Here is an 18,381-nt window from a genome sequence, read left to right on the forward strand (position 1 = left end):
ATATTCATTAACAATATCTGGATGCTCATCCATAACCCTTATTTGTTGTCTCTCTGAATTTTCATTGAACATTATCCTAGTTTTACTCGTATCAATTTTCATTCCTACATCTCAGTTTTCCCTATTCAAATCCCCCATCATCTTTTGGATTCTAAAGTGTGAAGTACGAATCCAAGATAGAAAAATTCTAAGTAGGAAGTAGGTTGGCCAGGGCACCAGCCACCCATTGAGATCCTACCGCTAGAGAGTTATGGAGTCCTTTGACATTAGATCCTTCTCTCTTGTTGCGGTTCATTTTCCCTTTGCTTACACTGACAGCGAATAGTCTGGCCTATTCTTTACTTATTCTCCTCTGTCCTCATACACCTGACGACACTGAGATTACCAAACAATTCTTCTTCTCCCAAGTTGTTAACTACTGCACTGTAATTGGTCAATGGACACTTTCCTCTTAGTAAGGGTAGAAGAGACTCTTTAGCACTGGTCAGCAGCTCTTCTAGGAGAAGGATACTCCAAAATCGCAACCTGGCCTTTCATTAGAAGGGGCTAGGGTTCGATCCCATGTATGAGGTAGAAATTTATTTCTATTCTAGCACGATATTGTGTTGATATTTATCTTTCTATCTATCAATCTATCTATATATATATATATATATATATATATATATATATATATATATATATATATATATTATACAGGTTTCGTTGGATGATATATGACATCTTCCTTCCACTATCCTAATTTTGCTCCTTTCTAGTTTCCAAATGTATAAAGAAAATTCATCTCATCTTGAAATTGTTATTTGTTTTTATTAGAGCGATCTTTCGAACGTTCACAATCATGCTACAATGAAACTTTGATTCATTTCACTTCAAAAGGATAGAAAGATGAATAATAGAAATGTTCATACACATGATGCAATTGTCCGGTAGACGTGTCCCGGCAGAGATGGGCTCAGTAATGGCTTTCAACCGGCATCATAAACTCCCCCCCCCCCCCACTCCTTTCTTGGCCTACCCCCCTGGAAACCGAAGAAGAAACCTTCCTATATAGACTTCGATCCCTTGTTGGAGTTGGTCTTCTTTTGTTTTGCTTTGATTCTTCTTCTTTTTCACCTTCTTTTGTTTTGATTTGTTTCTCCTTCTTCTTCTTCTTCTTCTTCTTCTTCTTCTTTTGTTTTGCTTTGATTCTTCTTCTTCTTCTTCTTCTTCTTCTTCTTCTTCTTCTTCTTCTTCTTCTTCTTTTGTTTTGCTTTGCTTTGATCAATTATTGTTATTATTTTCATAACTTGCTTACCGACTCTAGAAGTGCAATTCAAACAATCTTAAACCGTAAAAATAAAGATAACGTAATCCTTAACTCCAGTATTAAAGCTGTTGCTGCTACCCATGCCCAGAGGAACAGAGAAATTACCCTTAATTGGATCCCCAGTCACATTGGTATTCGTGGAAACGATGAGGCAGACAGACTTGCTAACAGTGCTCTAAGGTGTACCACAATAAGCACAACGTTCCAGCCTACTCTCAAACAAATTAAAAAGAAAATATCAGATTATTGTCACTTTCAGAAAAAATGTCTCATTCAACAAACACTACTAGAAGGTTCTCTTTCTGCAGCGTGGTATACTGAAGTCACTAATTTATCCCCCCATGATCTAACTAAATCTGCAAAAAGAGGAATCTCTGTCATCATCCACAGATTAAGGCTTGGTTACCGCTGCTGCTGGGAAATCATCGACATCCAAGATCGTCCCTGTAATTATTGTAATCTACCCACAGGAGCTGAACCTTTGTCTCATTACCTTCTTTTTTGCAGAGAAACCTCACCCCTCCGTCAATCCATCACATTTCCCCCTCCTTACACAGCTGAACAAGTCGCTAAACACATATTAGAAAATACACATACACTCTCGGGATTCCTTTGCTCTTATCCTCCTCCCAGATAAAATATATTAATGTAATAACACTTGAAATTTAGCTAAAACCCTATTCCTTTAAAATAAATACTTGTTTTGCCATTAATAATTAACCAAGTCCCAACATAGGCCTAATAAAATCACTTAAACACAAACACAAACCTAGGCCTATTTTAACTCTAAGGGGTTTACAACTGAAATTTCACTTACTCGCTCATACACTCATACTCATTAAGCCTACCCACTTATCCTAATCCTATCCTTTTTCCTCTCCTGTGCTCAAAACAGTTTTTAATCAATAAATAACAATGTTAAAAAATTAAAAAACAAAACCAAAACCCCTCCAAATATCACATCCACAAATCCAAAAATCATTCATAGTCTGGGAACTCATCAATCACTGTCAGAATCAATACAAATTACTGTTTTACAAATCCTAACCCCTATCCAAATAGGATAGTAATCCTACAGGCCCTTCCCCTCCTTAAAACAGGTACACACCAACAGTCTACAAACGTGCAAAGTCACAGAATCATGTCAAGTAAGCAAACGCTTTACATGTAGGATCTCATCTTCTTGATCCCTCTGCTCACTGCACACACATATCCTTCCTATCCTGCAAAGTCACAGAATCATGTCAAGTAAGCAAACGCTTTACATGTAGGATCTCATCTTCTTGATCCCTCTGCTCACTGCACACACATATCCTTCCCAACCTTACCTAATTATCCAAAATCGGGTGCCACCTTAGCCCTTCTAAAAACTAAAAACAAACCCTGATATCATAGGAAGTGTAACATTCCTATCTCTTATTCCTATTTTCAGAACCTATCCCCTATCCTTCAGGGATATTAATCCCATCCAATACAGATCCCTTTCCTACCAAAAGAACAATTACTCTTCTACAGTCTACAGGGAAAGCGCAAAGTCAAGCAATTATGGGATCGCATTTTCTAGATCCTTGCTTAACTATTACACATCAAAAACCTTCCTATCCTTAACCCAACCTATCCACACAGTGCCCTTATCCTATAAACGCAAACCCAGAGATCAAGTAAGTGCCACTTATATCGAGCGAATGATTTTAAAAAGTCTTTCACTCGATATCTTTTAATAATTTCTGTTTTATTCTTTATGTATAAATCCTTTCCTCTCTATCCTAAAACCCTTTTCGTTTCGCTATCCCACTGTATTCCTTTTGTGATGACAAGTATATCAATAAAAGTTATTGGTATATAAGTCTATACAAAATCTATGCAGATGACAAGCGAAACGAAAACTCATTGCTTTACGTGTGTGTCTCGTCCTCTATCCCCTTCCCCTATCCCCCTCCTACATCCTCCCCCCATCCCTCTAAACCCTACCCCCTCCCCCCCCCACCGATGACGTAATGTCATTCGGCTACATCCTCCCCTCCTCGCACTCTTGGCTTCTCGCCAAGAAACTATTCACGGAGTTGCATAACTCCCCGTCTCACCCTCTCCCTCCCCCTCCCCCTCCACCCTTCGTGGTCTCACCCTCTCCCTCCCCCTCCCCCTCCACCCTTCGTGGTCTCGCCCTCTCCCTCCCCCTCCCCCTCCACCCTTCGTGGTCTCGCCCTCTCCCTCCCCCTCCCCCTCCACCCTTCGTGGTCTCACCCTCTCCCTCCCCCTCCCCCTCCACCCTTCGTGGTCTCACCCTCTCCCTCCCCCTCCCCCTCCACCCTTCGTGGTCTCACCCTCTCCCTCCCCCTCCCACTCCACCCTTCGTGGTCTCACCCTCTCCCTCCCCCTCCCCCTCCACCCTTCGTGGTCTCACCCTCTCCCTCCCCCTCCCCCTCCACCCTTCGTGGTCTCACCCTCTCCCTCCCCCTCCCCCTCCACCCTTCGTGGTCTCGCCCTCTCCCTCCCCCTCCCCCTCCACCCTTCGTGGTCTCACCCTCTCCCTCCCCCTCCCCCTCCACCCTTCGTGGTCTCGCCCTCTCCCTCCCCCTCCCCCTCCACCCTTCGTGGTCTCACCCTCTCCCTCCCCCTCCCCCTCCACCCTTCGTGGTCTCACCCTCTCCCTCCCCCTCCCCCTCCACCCTTCGTGGTCTCGCCCTCTCCCTCCCCCTCCCCCTCCACCCTTCGTGGTCTCGCCCTCTCCCTCCCCCTCCCCCTCCACCCTTCGTGGTCTCACCCTCTCCCTCCCCCTCCCCCTCCACCCTTCGTGGTCTCACCCTCTCCCTCCCCCTCCCCCTCCACCCTTCGTGGTCTCGCCCTCTCCCTCCCCCTCCCCCTCCACCCTTCGTGGTCTCGCCCTCTCCCTCCCCCTCCCCCTCCACCCTTCGTGGTCTCGCCCTCTCCCTCCCCCTCCCCCTCCACCCTTCGTGGTCTCACCCTCTCCCTCCCCCTCCCCCTCCACCCTTCGTGGTCTCACCCTCTCCCTCCCCCTCCCCCTCCACCCTTCGTGGTCTCACCCTCTCCCTCCCCCTCCCCCTCCACCCTTCGTGGTCTCGCCCTCTCCCTCCCCCTCCCCCTCCACCCTTCGTGGTCTCACCCTCTCCCTCCCCCTCCCCCTCCACCCTTCGTGGTCTCACCCTCTCCCTCCCCCTCCCCCTCCACCCTTCGTGGTCTCACCCTCTCCCTCCCCCTCCCCCTCCACCCTTCGTGGTCTCGCCCTCTCCCTCCCCCTCCCCCTCCACCCTTCGTGGTCTCGCCCTCTCCCTCCCCCTCCCCCTCCACCCTTCGTGGTCTCGCCCTCTCCCTCCCCCTCCCCCTCCACCCTTCGTGGTCTCACCCTCTCCCTCCCCCTCCCCCTCCACCCTTCGTGGTCTCGCCCTCTCCCTCCCCCTCCCCCTCCACCCTTCGTGGTCTCACCCTCTCCCTCCCCCTCCCCCTCCACCCTTCGTGGTCTCACCCTCTCCCTCCCCCTCCCCCTCCACCCACCCTTCGTCGCCTCAAAACCTGTTTCTGCCACACCGTGTATCTAAGTTTCTCAGCTCCCTCAATTGTACGATTCATTCGTATTTATTTTATTCTTCAAATCTCTCTCTCTCTCTCTCTCTCTCTCTCTCTCTCTCTCTCTCTCTCTCTTTTCTTTCCCAAAATATAACGTAAATATTATTCTGTTTATAACTTAATCATTTCAACGGCGATTTCCTTTTTATAATTTTAATAGTTTGATTTGTACAAATATCGCCTATTGACAACAGCATCACAGTATCCTCCCCGTACCCTCTCCCTCCCTCTCTCTCTCTCTCTCCCATTCACTCACTCGAGAATTAGCGTAAAATATTTTGCTGGTTTTTATTTTTGCTTGTCAATAAATATCATTTTTATCCCAGTTTTCGATGTTAAATATTCTGTCAATTAGTTAGTAATAATCCCCTAGTCTACCTCTATGATGATTTCTATCTTTCCCCCTTCTTTCCCCCTTCTTTCCCCCTTTTTCCCCCTCTTTCCCCCTCTAATTTTGCGATTTTAACGTAAAATGTTTGCTCTTACAGCCACTACGTAGTCTAAAAATAGATTGTCTTTCGATCTCCTTTGCACAAGTTATTCTAAATTTCCCTCCCCTCCTTCCCCTCCCTCTTTTCCCCCTCTCCTCCCGTTGAAATAACGTAAATGTAAGGTTTTTCTTTTATTCTAGTTTATTTTTATATTAAGTTTAGTCGCCTATCGACAACAGTCATGAGCATCCCCTCCCTTTCCCCCTCCCCCTCCCTTCCCCCTCCCTCTGTGCTATTACGTAATACCATCTTTACTCTCGTACTAAGTGTCTGAGCTTTTCTATGCTTTTACACAATCACTTGCTATTCCCTGTCGCCTCCCGACTCCCTCCCTCCTACACTCCCTTTCGCTCCCTCCCTCCCTTCTCCTCCCTCCCTTACTCTTCGCTCTACAACGTAATATTAACGCCATCTTTTATTCTAGAACATTCCATTTTATTCCCGCCTAATTTCCCTCGTGTTCACGGCGCAGCTCAATTCTTTCCCGCATAAAATGAACACATTTCCTTCGGTCTTAGATATTTCTATGATTGAACACATCTCTTTCTAGACACAATCTTCCTTTCTATTTATAATTAAGCAACCAATCTTTTACTAATTTTATTCGCCAACTCTATCTTTAATTATAAACTCTTTTACTATTAAATTCCTTCTAACTTTTTGCTAGTACCCTCCCCCTTGACTAGCACTCCATCTCTAGACCTATGACTATTCCTTAAGCTTTCCCTTGGGATAATTTAAGCCCTTCTTCTGTCTCTAACTTTATTGCTTTTTTCTCCTTCCCATGACCTTCTACTTTCTTGGGACTTCCTGCTATAACACTTTTTCTTTTACTAGATAGACTATGTCTATCAAAATTTCCTTTATTAGGGATAGTGTATGCCCTTTTTTCTGCCTCTGACTACATTACTTTTCTCTCCTTCCCACGACCTATTGCTTCCCTGGGACTTTCTGCTTTAACACTTTCTCTCTCACTTGATAGACTCTGTCTATCACAAATTTTCCTTTTCGTGGACCTAAAAAGGAGCCTCCCTACCGGGGGTCTTTTCTCCGTTGTCATGCCTGTCAATCTCTCCCTTTTTCCCTTGTTACTTTGATTAGTAGTAGCTAGAGGGACCTGTCCCTCATTCAGTTATACGGGCCTTAATTTGGAATCTGCTTGCAGTTTCCAGCCTGTGGGATGCTGGGTGAATAGCCTTTGCCCCCACCTAGGAACAACCAAAATCCTAGGCTGCTGAATGAGGATAAGCAGTTCAGTCGAAACTACTACTACTTTTTGGCCTTACATTAATTAGCTTCGGCTATCTAAATCTAACGTAGATTAAACCATTAAACTTTAAAGTAATAAATTCACTTTTTAATTGAATCCCTTTCCTCTAACATCAATTACTCTTACCCTATTCAAGTTACAAGTTCTTTTATACACATATAACGCTCTACAATTCAAATTACATTCTTTTCCGGGCTGCCCAGAGGCAAGAGCCCGGGTCTTACACAAGGTAAGGCAATCTATACAGACAGACAGACAGACAGACAGCCGTGGCAGGTTTGAACTGTATCTGGGAACCAAAGGCAAGACCTAAGACCAGTCTCCAATTCTCCCTTGACTATTCCATTTGTAATAGCAGACTGTAGAAGTCTGTGAATCTTCTCGGCAGTCTTCGTGTCGTCTCCAGTCCTGTCATGGAGGAGTGAGTTTTGGTAGATTATGAACAAAATCGGCAAGGAGGTCTGGAACTTTATGCCACTTCTCTTACTGACCAGCGTGTACTCACTCATAGAAGCTACAGGAAGACACTGAATTCCATGATCCTTTCTGCATTTCCTCTGTCTACCTAAAAGGCCAGGTCATTAGTGAATGGTACGAGTGCTATCTGAGCTTCTCCAGAGGAGGAATATCCGACTAGACCTGTAGGTCATCAGATGCTTGCCAAGTGTGATGGGGCTATCGGAATAGTTACGCTTGAAGGACCTGAGCCCTTAGCAGTAACTGATCAGTGGAAGAAGAAACCTGTTTGGTCTTTCTTCCACCCTTACCACCCTGCTGCCGTTCACTCCATGGGAACCAGGCTGCAACACTTATACATACCAATGCACTCCATAAGGGACGTAACTATCTTGACTCCCTTGTTTGACAAAGTGGAAGGCAATCGTATTCCTTTTTCTGGGTTTCAAATATTCCATGGGGCATCTGAATGGTGCATCAAGAAGGCCCTTTTTCTTGGTATTTGATCAGATCATTGTGCTTACTCTTATTTGGGCTCTGACAAACCCTGAGTCATTGTGCAACACAGAGCTGTGATAACAAAGCAATCAAACCTTGAAGTAACTTGGAGGTTGGCCATAGAAGTAGATTCCAGGATGGAGGACTCAGATGTCAGGACATGGTGTCATCATTCCATCTGTGTGGTTCAATTGATTGGGGAGGGATTCTGTGAAAAGCCCAGGAACTAAGATGCTATCAATCATTATAGTGTAAGGAATTCCTTTACTCAGAGGAAGTCAGAACTGTTGTACTAAACAACCTTAAGGGCAACCGTCTCTGGCACCTTCATCCTGAAAAAAAATACCCAAGAGACCTTGGTAGGAGAGGATCCTTCCCTACAACGCCTTGTACAAGTACTGAGATCAGACTTGATAAGTCACATGTTCCAATATTTTGTGTGTGTCACTGAGATGGAAGATTTCGTTGTCTGGGAAAACTCAAGTCACAGATGGGCCTGAGTGCAAAAATATCTACCCTGAAGAATAGTTTTTGCGAGTTGGGGGTCCCAGGGTAATGGTACCACCATTGCATACTAGGAGCATCCCAGGGCAAGAAAGGAATGGGGGGCTTCTGCCAATGTCACGACCAGCAGCACTGTGCTCAGTCTCAAATGTGACCAAGTACTGGAAGCATTTGCTCCCAGAAATCCTTCCTGGGAGTCGGATTTTTGGTACAAAACCCTGCATAAGGAACAGTAGAATTTCCTTGATCGATAGACTTCGTGCCAACAGGTAAGAGCCCTTGAGCATGAATAGATGGCTGTGCAAAAGCATGTGAAAGCTCAAAGTCAGATGAATGAGTGTGAATACACAGTCCAATGAATGAGAGTGCTACCGCAAACAGGTAAGGTGCACTGCGGTAGGGGAGTATTCTAGCGAGCATGTAATAACGAACAGGAGAGACGTAACTGCCAACAGGGGAAATGTTGCTCTTGTAAGAACATGCGATTGCGAACAGGTGATAAGGCGCTCTCTTAGGAGCATGCGTGTGGGTGTATGCAGAGTAGCACGCAATCTTGCTCTCTTCATCTTCAGTGAAAGATTGAGCAAGATTATTCGGGAGGGGGGTTACCCCCATAAGCCAATAATTACCGACACTTCATCATAAATTGTAACAGCTAAAGTTCCAGCCATGCTGAAAGCGCACACTAATATAGAACTAGGGTTTGTATTCGTGTAAGAGCAAACAAATTTGTGAAGTTAGTCAGCTGGCAAAGTAATGCTACTAACATTGTCTATTAAGCGTTATACATTAGGTTCTCTTAACTCGCAAACATTTGGAGATACAACTGCAGATCCAATTAAAATCATAAATCTCAGAAATAGTATCAAAAGTTTGTCCAGTATATTGTAATAAAATAATATTGTTTCAATAATACTATAAGAAAATCAACATTCCCAATAACCTGATATCCATTTCAAATGAAATGGGACTATTTGTTAACTTTTGTAGCTGGAAATCTTAAGCATGGGAGTCAGGTTAAGCTTACCCTGGGACAAAATTAAAAAAAAAATAAACTTACAAACAATTCAACTTACAAACAACTTCTTGGATCCTATTGCTAATTATTGCTTTCCCAGAATTTAAATAACCACCCAGTTACTGTGCAAGAAGATGAGAACTGCAGGATTGCATTATTTTCGAGTAAATGGAAAGCGTGGTGTTGTAAACAATTACCCTAATATTGTACTAAACTACAATAGAATCATATATGGCACAAAATATGCAATCGAGGTAAAAAATTAAACTTGCATTCTGGACCCCTATTCTGAACTCGCAGCCCCTATTCGCTTTTTCATGCCTTCACATTTTATGAAATGATCGACCACAAGTAATAACTAAGCACAGTGGTGGTGTGGACCAATGTATGCCATAAACCCAATCTTGCTTAGGGTCATCATAAGGGTTTCAGACAGTCCTATCATTAAATGAACTTACACCTTAGAAATTACTTAACTATAAACAACAATAAAAAGATTCTTAATAATATAAACTTATTTTTGCGCATAATAAAGGATGAAGTGACGAATAATCAACGAAATTAACTGGCAAGTAAATTGAGGAAGCTGTCATCACCGGCCATATTATTAGGTAAGCATGGATTCTAGAATAAAGAAGTCGGAAGTCCCTAGACTCCCTAAACAAACTGACAAATTTTCCCTAATTAACAAGCAAATTTTCCCCTAGCAGGCTTCAACACAATGTAAAATACGTTTTATGTATATTTTATCTTATAGTTACATTACAGAATTTAATCAATTTCATAGATATTTTTTTGTAACCATAAATACTAAGAATTGGATTAATGCAGCACAATGATTGAACAAAACTCGTCCCTAAATTTACCAGATTTTCCGAATTTAGGGACAATTTCCAAAGGAGCAGACACCGTGGCAGGGAGACAAGCCTAAAGACAAAATATCAGATTAAAAACCATATGTAAACATTAAATATATCTATAAAACACTATTGATATTAATTTTTAAGATATATTTATATGTTTATATTTATAAGTTATGTTTTTATATATTCTTTACGCTTAGAATCAGAAAAATAAATTCATGGACACCGAGATGCTAAGGACACCTATTGACAGTTAAAACAACTAATATTGCACATGTTAACTTGCTTGTAATATACCTACTGTATAAGCTTTAAAATTATTCTTAATAAATGTTAATTTTCTAGAATATGTAGTGAATGAGTCTTAAAATTTAATAGTAAAATATATTTTATACCAATAATTCTCTGTTTATCTTTAAAAAACGATATATTAAAGGTAAATTGCAAATGTTAGTTGGTAAAATCAGTATCAGCTGATTTTTAAGCAAGATCACGTGGTCCAGAATGGAAAAGAATATTTGGATAAAATATAGTGAAATTTTCAATAAAATTGCCTTAGATTTTATCAAAGTTTAAGTTTGATAAAGAATAGTGAATAAAAACGCTAGATATTTTTCTTAACTTGGAATAATCAAAGCCTTTTGTTAGAGGTTGAATTTAGCGCTAAATTCTGAAGTGAAAATAATGATTTCTGACGAAAGCTATTCAGTTAAAATAACTACAAACAATAACAAAAGAATAAAGACCAACTGTCAACTTTTCATGTAAACAATGGAGATATTGACTGATATCTTGAAAAAAATAGCAAATTTTTGGCAAAAATACATAAAAATACATTTTAGAATAATAATCTTAATGTATCAATATCATACTAAGATTATATAGAAAATAAACGTATTTCAATAGAGTAATTAGAAACTCACATTAGACTGATTACCTAATTTACAACTATCATTTGCACTTTAAATTTTGTATATATAAAATATATTTTAACAAAAATTCACTGACAATATGACAAATTATTAAAAAAAAAGACATGTAAAAATGTCTTTAATTCATTTAGTCATTTATAAAAATATTAAATCTTAAAGGTATTTTAAAAAATATGTCGTAAAATATAAAACCGAAGAATATTCTTCTTTTACCTAATTAATTAATGAAAACACCTTTACAGTTATAATTTCATCTAAATGATTATATCTGCAATTTTCATCTTAATATTTTATGAATGAACAAAAATAGAAAGATCTTGTTGCTTACTATAAGCTGTCCTCATTAGCAGAACAGAATGCAATAAATATCACACGAGGTTGGGCTCAAGATTAATAGAAGTAAGACAGAGAACGGAATATGCAATTTCTAAAATATTCTGTAATATCTAAATCAGACACTTCCAAAACTACTTCAAAAAGTAGCAATGACAAAATCATCTTTGACTGTTTTCTTATACAAAATTCTTTTTTTGTACTGAAGAGCATAAGATTTTCCGGCTTCTACTAAATAACAAAATGTTATGTGAAATAAGATATTTGTTTCCCCTCTAATTGTCTCAATTCTCTTCTTGGATGAACCTTTAGTCTCCTCCACAAATGTCGAATTTTCTTTATAGGAAGGACTAGTTGCAAGCAGGCCAGATGTTCCCATACAAGGATCTCACTGATAAGAATTATCATATGAAACAACAACTGATTTGCTCTCTCTCTCTCTCTCTCTATCTCTCTCTCTCTCTCTCTCTCTCTCTCTCTCTCTCTCTCTCTCTCTCTCTCTCTCTCTCTCATGTCAGGATGCCAGATAACTCATAATCAATCAGTGAGAGACAGAGGGAGAAAGACCGAGTAGTCATAAAAGGTTAAGAAAGAGAGAGAGAGAGAGAGAGAGAGAGAGAGAGAGAGAGAGAGTATGAGAGGGAGTGTGAGAGACGGAAGCAGAGGGACCGCGTAGTCATACAAGGTTAAGAAGGAGAGAGAGAGAGAGAGAGAGAGAGAGAGAGAGAGAGACCGAGTAATCATACATCAAATTTAAGGAGAGAGAGAGAGAGAGAGAGAGAGAGAGAGAGAGACCGCGAGCAGTCATACAAAAAGGTTAAGAAGGAGAGAGAGAGAGAGACCGAGTAATCATACAAAAAGGTTAAGAAGAAGAAGAGAGAGAGAGAGAGAGAGAGAGAGAGAGAGAGAGAGAGAGAGAGAGAGACCAAGTCGTCATACAAAAAGGTTAAGAGAGAGAGAGAGAGAGAGAGAGAGAGAGACACCGAGTAGTCATACAACAAGGTTAAGAAGGGAATACAGAGAGAGAGAGAGAGAGACAGGAGAGAGAGAGACCGAGTAGTCATACAACAAGGTTAAGAATGGGATACAGAGAGAGAGAGAGAGAGAGAGAGAGAGAGAAAGTGTGAAAGGGAGTGTGACACAAAAGGAGAGAGAGAGAGACAGAGACCTAGTCATACAACAATGTTTGGGTTCCCCCAGGTCCCTCAGTGTGAGCACCTCGTATATCCACCACAGAGTTGCTAATGCATCTTCCTGTGTATTTTGCATCTTCCAGTCTTGGATGGTCTGGGATATATCTTAGGTATTTATCGACCTTATTCTTAAACACATCTACGCCTACTCCTGATATGTTTCTTAGATGAGCTGGCAGCACATTAAATAGTCGCTGCATTATCGATACTGGTGCGTAGTGGATTAATGTCCTGTGCGCCTTCCTTAGTTTTCCTGGTATGTTTTTTGGCACTATTAATCTACCTCAGCTTGCTCTTTCTGATATTTTTAGCTCCGTGATTTTTTTTCAGTAATTCCTTCTATTTTCTTCCATGCTTGTATTATCATGTAGCATTCTCTTCTCCTTTCTAAACTGTATAGTATTAAAAATTGCAGTCTTTCCCAGTAGTCAAGGTCCTTAACTTCTTCTATTCTAGCAGTATAGGACCTTTGTACACTCTCTATTTGTGCAATATCATTTTGGTAGTGTGGGTACCATATCATATTGCAGTACTCGAATGTACTACGTACATAAGTTTTGTAAAGCATAATCATGTGTTCAGCTTTTCTTGTTTTAAAGTGTCTGAATAACATTCCCATTTTTGCTTTAAATTTAGCCAACAGTGTTGCTATTTGGTCATTGCAAAACATATTCCTATTTAACATTACACCAAAGTTTTTAATTGCTTCCTTGTTTGTGATTGTCTCGTTATTAGGTCCCTGGTATGCATATACCATTCCTTCTCTGTTTCCATAATTTATTGATTCGAATTTATCGGAGTTAAATACCATCCTATTTATCTCCGCCTATTCATATATTTTGTTTAGACCTCTTTGTAGTAAGTTCCTATCTTCATCACAAGTAATTTCTCTACTTATTCTTGTGTCATCGGCGAAACTTCTCACTACGGAGTTTTCAACATCACAGTCTATGTCTGAGATCATAATAACAAATAGCAGTGCAGCTAATACCGTACCTTGTGGCACGCCAGATATTACCTGATCTTCATCTGATTTCTCGTTATTTGCAACCACTATCTGTTTTCTGTTTTGCAGGAATTCTTTTACCCATTTTCCTGTCTTGATAGATCACAACTGTGGCTTTTTCATTTAACATATTTTTGTATATGTTTTCATAGTGTGCTATCAGTTTGGTTTGTGTACTTTATCCGGGCACAAAACCGTGTTGACCTATTTTAACAAATTATTTTTAACCAAATGGTTCATTATTTTCTTTTTTATTACCCTCTCATACACTTTCATAATATGTGATGTTAGACTAACAGTTCTATAATTGCTTGCCTCTAGTCTTGATCCACTTTTGAAGATAGGGGTTATATAAGCTAATTTATGTTTAACATATATCTTGCTCATATCTACACTTTGTCTTAGCAGTATTGCAAGCTACTTCGCATTAGTGTGTGCAGTTTTTTTTTAACAAAAGCGCTGGAACTCCATCTGGTCCGGCTGCCGATCCATTTTTAATTTCGCTTATAGCCTTGACAATATCTGCTTCATTAATATCTATATCCGTTAGATATTCAACATTTTCTTCTCTCATTTCTGTTTCATTATTCTCATTCGCAATTCTTGGCGTGAACTCACTCTTTTATTTTCTGTTAATATGTTGCTTAGTTCTTTTTTTTCATTCGTTATCCGTCCCTCAATTCTTAGAGGGCCTATTTCTAATCTCCCTTTATTCATCTTTTTTTGCATACGAGTAGAGTACTTTGGGTTTTTTTATATTTTGAAGAGCCCTTTCTTCTAAGTCCCTTTTTTCATTTTCTTTTGATTCTATAAACTTTTGTTCTGCATTTTCTATCTTACATTTTATTTCCAACCTTTTCCACACATTTTTTTTCTTTTGCAAGATTTTTCTTCCATTTTATAATTTTCTGGAGTAAGATCCTTCTGTCTCATGGTATGCATGTTTTTTGTTTATTGTTTTTTTTTGGTACATATTTTTCAACAATTTTCTCCAGTATTTTGTACAGTATCTCCGTATTTATCTGTATATTATCACTTACGAATACATTTTTCCATTCTTTGTTTAGTTCCTCATTTATTTCTGACCATTTTATATTCTTACTGTAAAAATTATATTTTCCATACCCTTCCTATCGTTTTGTGCTTTGTTTTTCTCTGCGTCTTGCTTTGGAATGGATTATCAATTCTATGACATTGTGGTCTGAAATTCCCGTGTTATACACTAATATTTCTTTAACATAATTCACCTCATTCACAAATACTAGATCTAGGACATTTTCCTTTATTGTTGGAATGTGGTTTATTTGCTGCATATTATGTTCTAATAGCATATCTTGAAGCTTTTCAAATTGCCTCTTAACTTCTGCGCTACTATCACTCTCTTTTTTATATGTATATATACAACCACTTTCTTCTACCCATTCTTTCCAATCCACGAAAGGAAAGTTAAAATCTCCGGATAGGAGTATATTCCAATCTTTATGGTTTCTACATATATCATCTATTTTTTCTATTATTATATCAAACTCCTTAGTAATTGGGGGTCTGTAAACTACAATATTCACTAGTTTTTCATATCAAAATTCTACCGCAATCAATTCACATTCTGTATTTTTCACAGACTTTTCCTTGATTTATGTCTTTTCCATATATTGCGGTTCCCCCTTCATTCCTATTTGTTCTGTCTGATCTATATGTTTGGAAACCCTTTATCTGATCATCACTGCCAGTCTCTTGGAAATACCATGTTTCATTTATATTTAATATACCTTTTTTTTTTCAATTTGGGTTAGTTCTTCTAAGAACTCTATTTTCCTTTTACAGTTACTCGTGACTAAACCTTGTGCATTCATCACTATTATGGTTTGTGTTTCATCCCCATTATTTAATATTGGTAATAATATGGATTCTCCCATGCTTCCTTCCTGTTCTGATATGGTGTTTTTTTCTTCATTTCCAGGAATTCTGCCATTTTCTATTATATTTGCTCTTTCGCCTTCATATTTATTTTTGTGTATACCTACAATTATCCCCATATCTGCACCAACCCCTGGCATTAACCCTGGATAGGTACGATGGGTCGTTCGCGACCCCGAGCGTCAAAAAAAAAAAAAACAGGTTTTTCTCACGTGACTCACCCCCGTGACTGAATTTGTGGGTGATCGACCTGCAGGAGGTGTCTCCCCTACACGCTCTAGTAGTGTCCAGATGTGCATTGCTGTAGCTGTACTCCTTCCCCGATTTCTGAGACGCGTCGGGGTCGAGCGAGACCGAGTTTACCTTTCTAAGGTAATTTGCATAATTATCAAAGTTATTACGTATTATGAAATTGTCGTAGAATGGTGCAACTTGTATAGGTTATCAGTTGTGGAAAGTCTTGGTGGATTGTTTGGCTACCATGTGCATGATTTTTTTTTTAGTTAAAATGTCGTTCATCACCACGAGGACCATTTTACCGCGAGTGCCCCTTTTTCATTTTTTTTCATTTTTTTGCCAAGTTATTTTTCCGTAAGATATTGCCAAATAGTGTCGTAAAACTTTTGCTTGTTTAGTGTTGGAAAGTGTGTCTAGATGATCTGGCTACCCATGCGTGACTTTGTTTTTGTCAGATACAACGTAGTTATTGGTATATTGGGTATTTAACTGCGGTTACCAATTTCTGTTTTTTTTTTTTCAATATTTGTAAAAATTACTACGTAGTAAGGAATTGCCGTATATTATTCATTTTTTTTTCATGTTTATGTGTTAGAAAGTGTGCCTTGATGGTTGGGCTAACACGTGCATGTCTTTTTTTTTATCTGAGATGCCGTATATTAGAATGTCGGGCATTTTACCGCGAGTGCCCCTTTTTCATTTTTTTTCATTTTTTTGCCAAGTCATTTTTCCGTAAGATATTGCCAAATAGTGTCGTAAAACTTTTGTTTTTTTAGTGTTGGAAAGTTTGTCTAGATGATCTGGCTACCCATGCGTGATTTTGTTTTTGTCAGATACGACGTAGCTATTGGTATATTGGGTATTTAACTGCGGTTGCCAATTTCTGTTTTTTTTCAATATTTGTAAAAATTTACTACGTAGTAAGGAATTGCCGTATATTATTGATTTTTTTTTCATGTTTATGTGTTAGAAAGTGTGCCTTGATGGTTGGGCTAACACGTGCATGTCTTTTTTTTTTATCTGAGATGCCGTATAATAGAATGTTGGGCATTTTTCCGCGAGTGCCCCTTTTTATTTGTTTTGCATTTTTTTGCTTAGTCATGTTACCGTAAGGAATTGGAAAATAGTGTCGCGAAACTTATATTTTTATAGTGTTGGAAAGTGTTTCTAGATGATCTGGCTACCCATGCCTATTTTTTTTTTTAGCCAGATATGGCGTATATATAAGTATGTGTTCGATTTTCCTGTGATTGCCATTTTTTCGTTTTTTCACATTTCTTTCAAAATTACTACGTACTAAGGAACTATCACAGAGTAATGATTCATTTATATGTTTATTTGTCGGAAAATGTGCCTTGATGGTTTGCCTAGCACGTGGCTGAAATTTTTTTTCTTCTGAAATGTCGTATATTAGAATGGCCATTTTTCCACGAGTGCCCCTTTTTATTTGTTTTGCATTTTTTTGCTTAGTCATGTTACCGTAAGGAATTGGCAAGTAGTGTCGCAAAACTTATAATTTTATAGTGTTGGAAAGTGTTTCTAGATGATCTGGCTACCCACTAGAGAGGTTTTGGATCCTTTGACTGGCCAGACAGTATTGCATTGGACCCCTCTCTCTAGTCACGGCTTATTTTTTCTTTGCCTACACTTACACGGAATAGTCTGGCCTATTCTTTACATATTCTCGTCTTTCCTCATACATCTGACAACAATGAGATACTTAACACTTCTTCACCAAGGGGTTAATTACTGCATTGCAATTTGTTCAGTGTACTTTCCTCTTGGTAAGGGTAGAAGAGACTCTTTAGCTATGGTAAGCAGCTCTTCTAGGAGAAGGACACTCCAAAATTAAACCATTGTCCTCTAGTCTTGGGTAGTGCCATAGCCTCTGTACCATGGTCTTCCACTGTCTTGGGTTAGAGTTCTCTTGCTTGAGGGTACACTCGGGCACACTGTTCTATCTTATTTTTTTTTCTTCCTCTTGTTTTTTTGAAATGGTGTGTTGGGCAGGCTTAATAGAAGGGCCATGGATGCCTGGTGGTTTATCAAGAGGTTGTCTTTTCCTTTTTTTGATTTTTTCTTCTCAAAACCATCCTTACTGTCCTCCCTTCAGTTGAAGTGGCTATCCTGGAGGGTATTTAGCCTTGCATGGTGTTTCGGCTACTCCATGTTGACCAGTTTTTCCGACTTTTTACTATAGTCTATGGATATCATCAATCACTTTTATTATTATTCTGTACATATTGTTTTTGTTTTAATTCTTGTTAATCTAGTTTTCAAGTATGATGTCTCTTTTTTATTTCTATTAATTCTTATGCTGTCTGGAGACATTGAGCGAAATCCGGGACCAGTACGTCCTAGATTTCGTCAATGTCGTCTTCTGTATTGCAATATTCGTGGTCTTCATGCAAATATCCGAGACCTTACAGTGAGAGATAGAGTAGTCAGACAAGGTTAAAAGAGAAAGGGAGAGAGGGAGTAGTCAGACAAGGTTAAAAGAGACAGGGATCGAGTAGTCACACAAGGTTAAAAGAGAAAGTGAATAGTCAGAAAAGGTCAAAAGAGACAGGGAGAGAGGGAGGGAGTAGTCATACAAGGTAGGGAAAGAGACAGGGAGAGAGGGAGTAGTCAGACAAGGTTAAAAGAGAAAGAGAGTAGTCAGACAAGGCTCAAAAAAGAGAGAGGGGGAGAGGGAGTAATCAGATTAGGTTAAAAGAGACAGGGAGATAGGGATTAGTCAGACAAGGTCAAAAGAGACCAGGAGAGAGG

At 39.7% G+C, this 18,381-nt stretch overlaps 1 protein-coding gene across 1 annotated transcript in view; it reads left to right on the top strand.

The window, feature by feature from the left end:
- Positions 1-2,917, top strand: part of LOC137618976 (uncharacterized) — a 4,524-nt gene extending 1,607 nt beyond the window's left edge. Inside the window, exon 2 of the mRNA XM_068349178.1 lies at positions 2,742-2,917. Within this exon, the coding sequence (XP_068205279.1) occupies positions 2,742-2,917 (176 nt within the window). The remainder of the gene's footprint in view (positions 1-2,741) is intronic.
- Positions 2,918-18,381: the final 15,464 nt, after the last annotated feature.

This window comes from Palaemon carinicauda, chromosome 25 (genome assembly GCF_036898095.1).
Source record: "Palaemon carinicauda isolate YSFRI2023 chromosome 25, ASM3689809v2, whole genome shotgun sequence".
Lineage (NCBI taxonomy): Eukaryota > Metazoa > Arthropoda > Malacostraca > Decapoda > Palaemonidae > Palaemon > Palaemon carinicauda.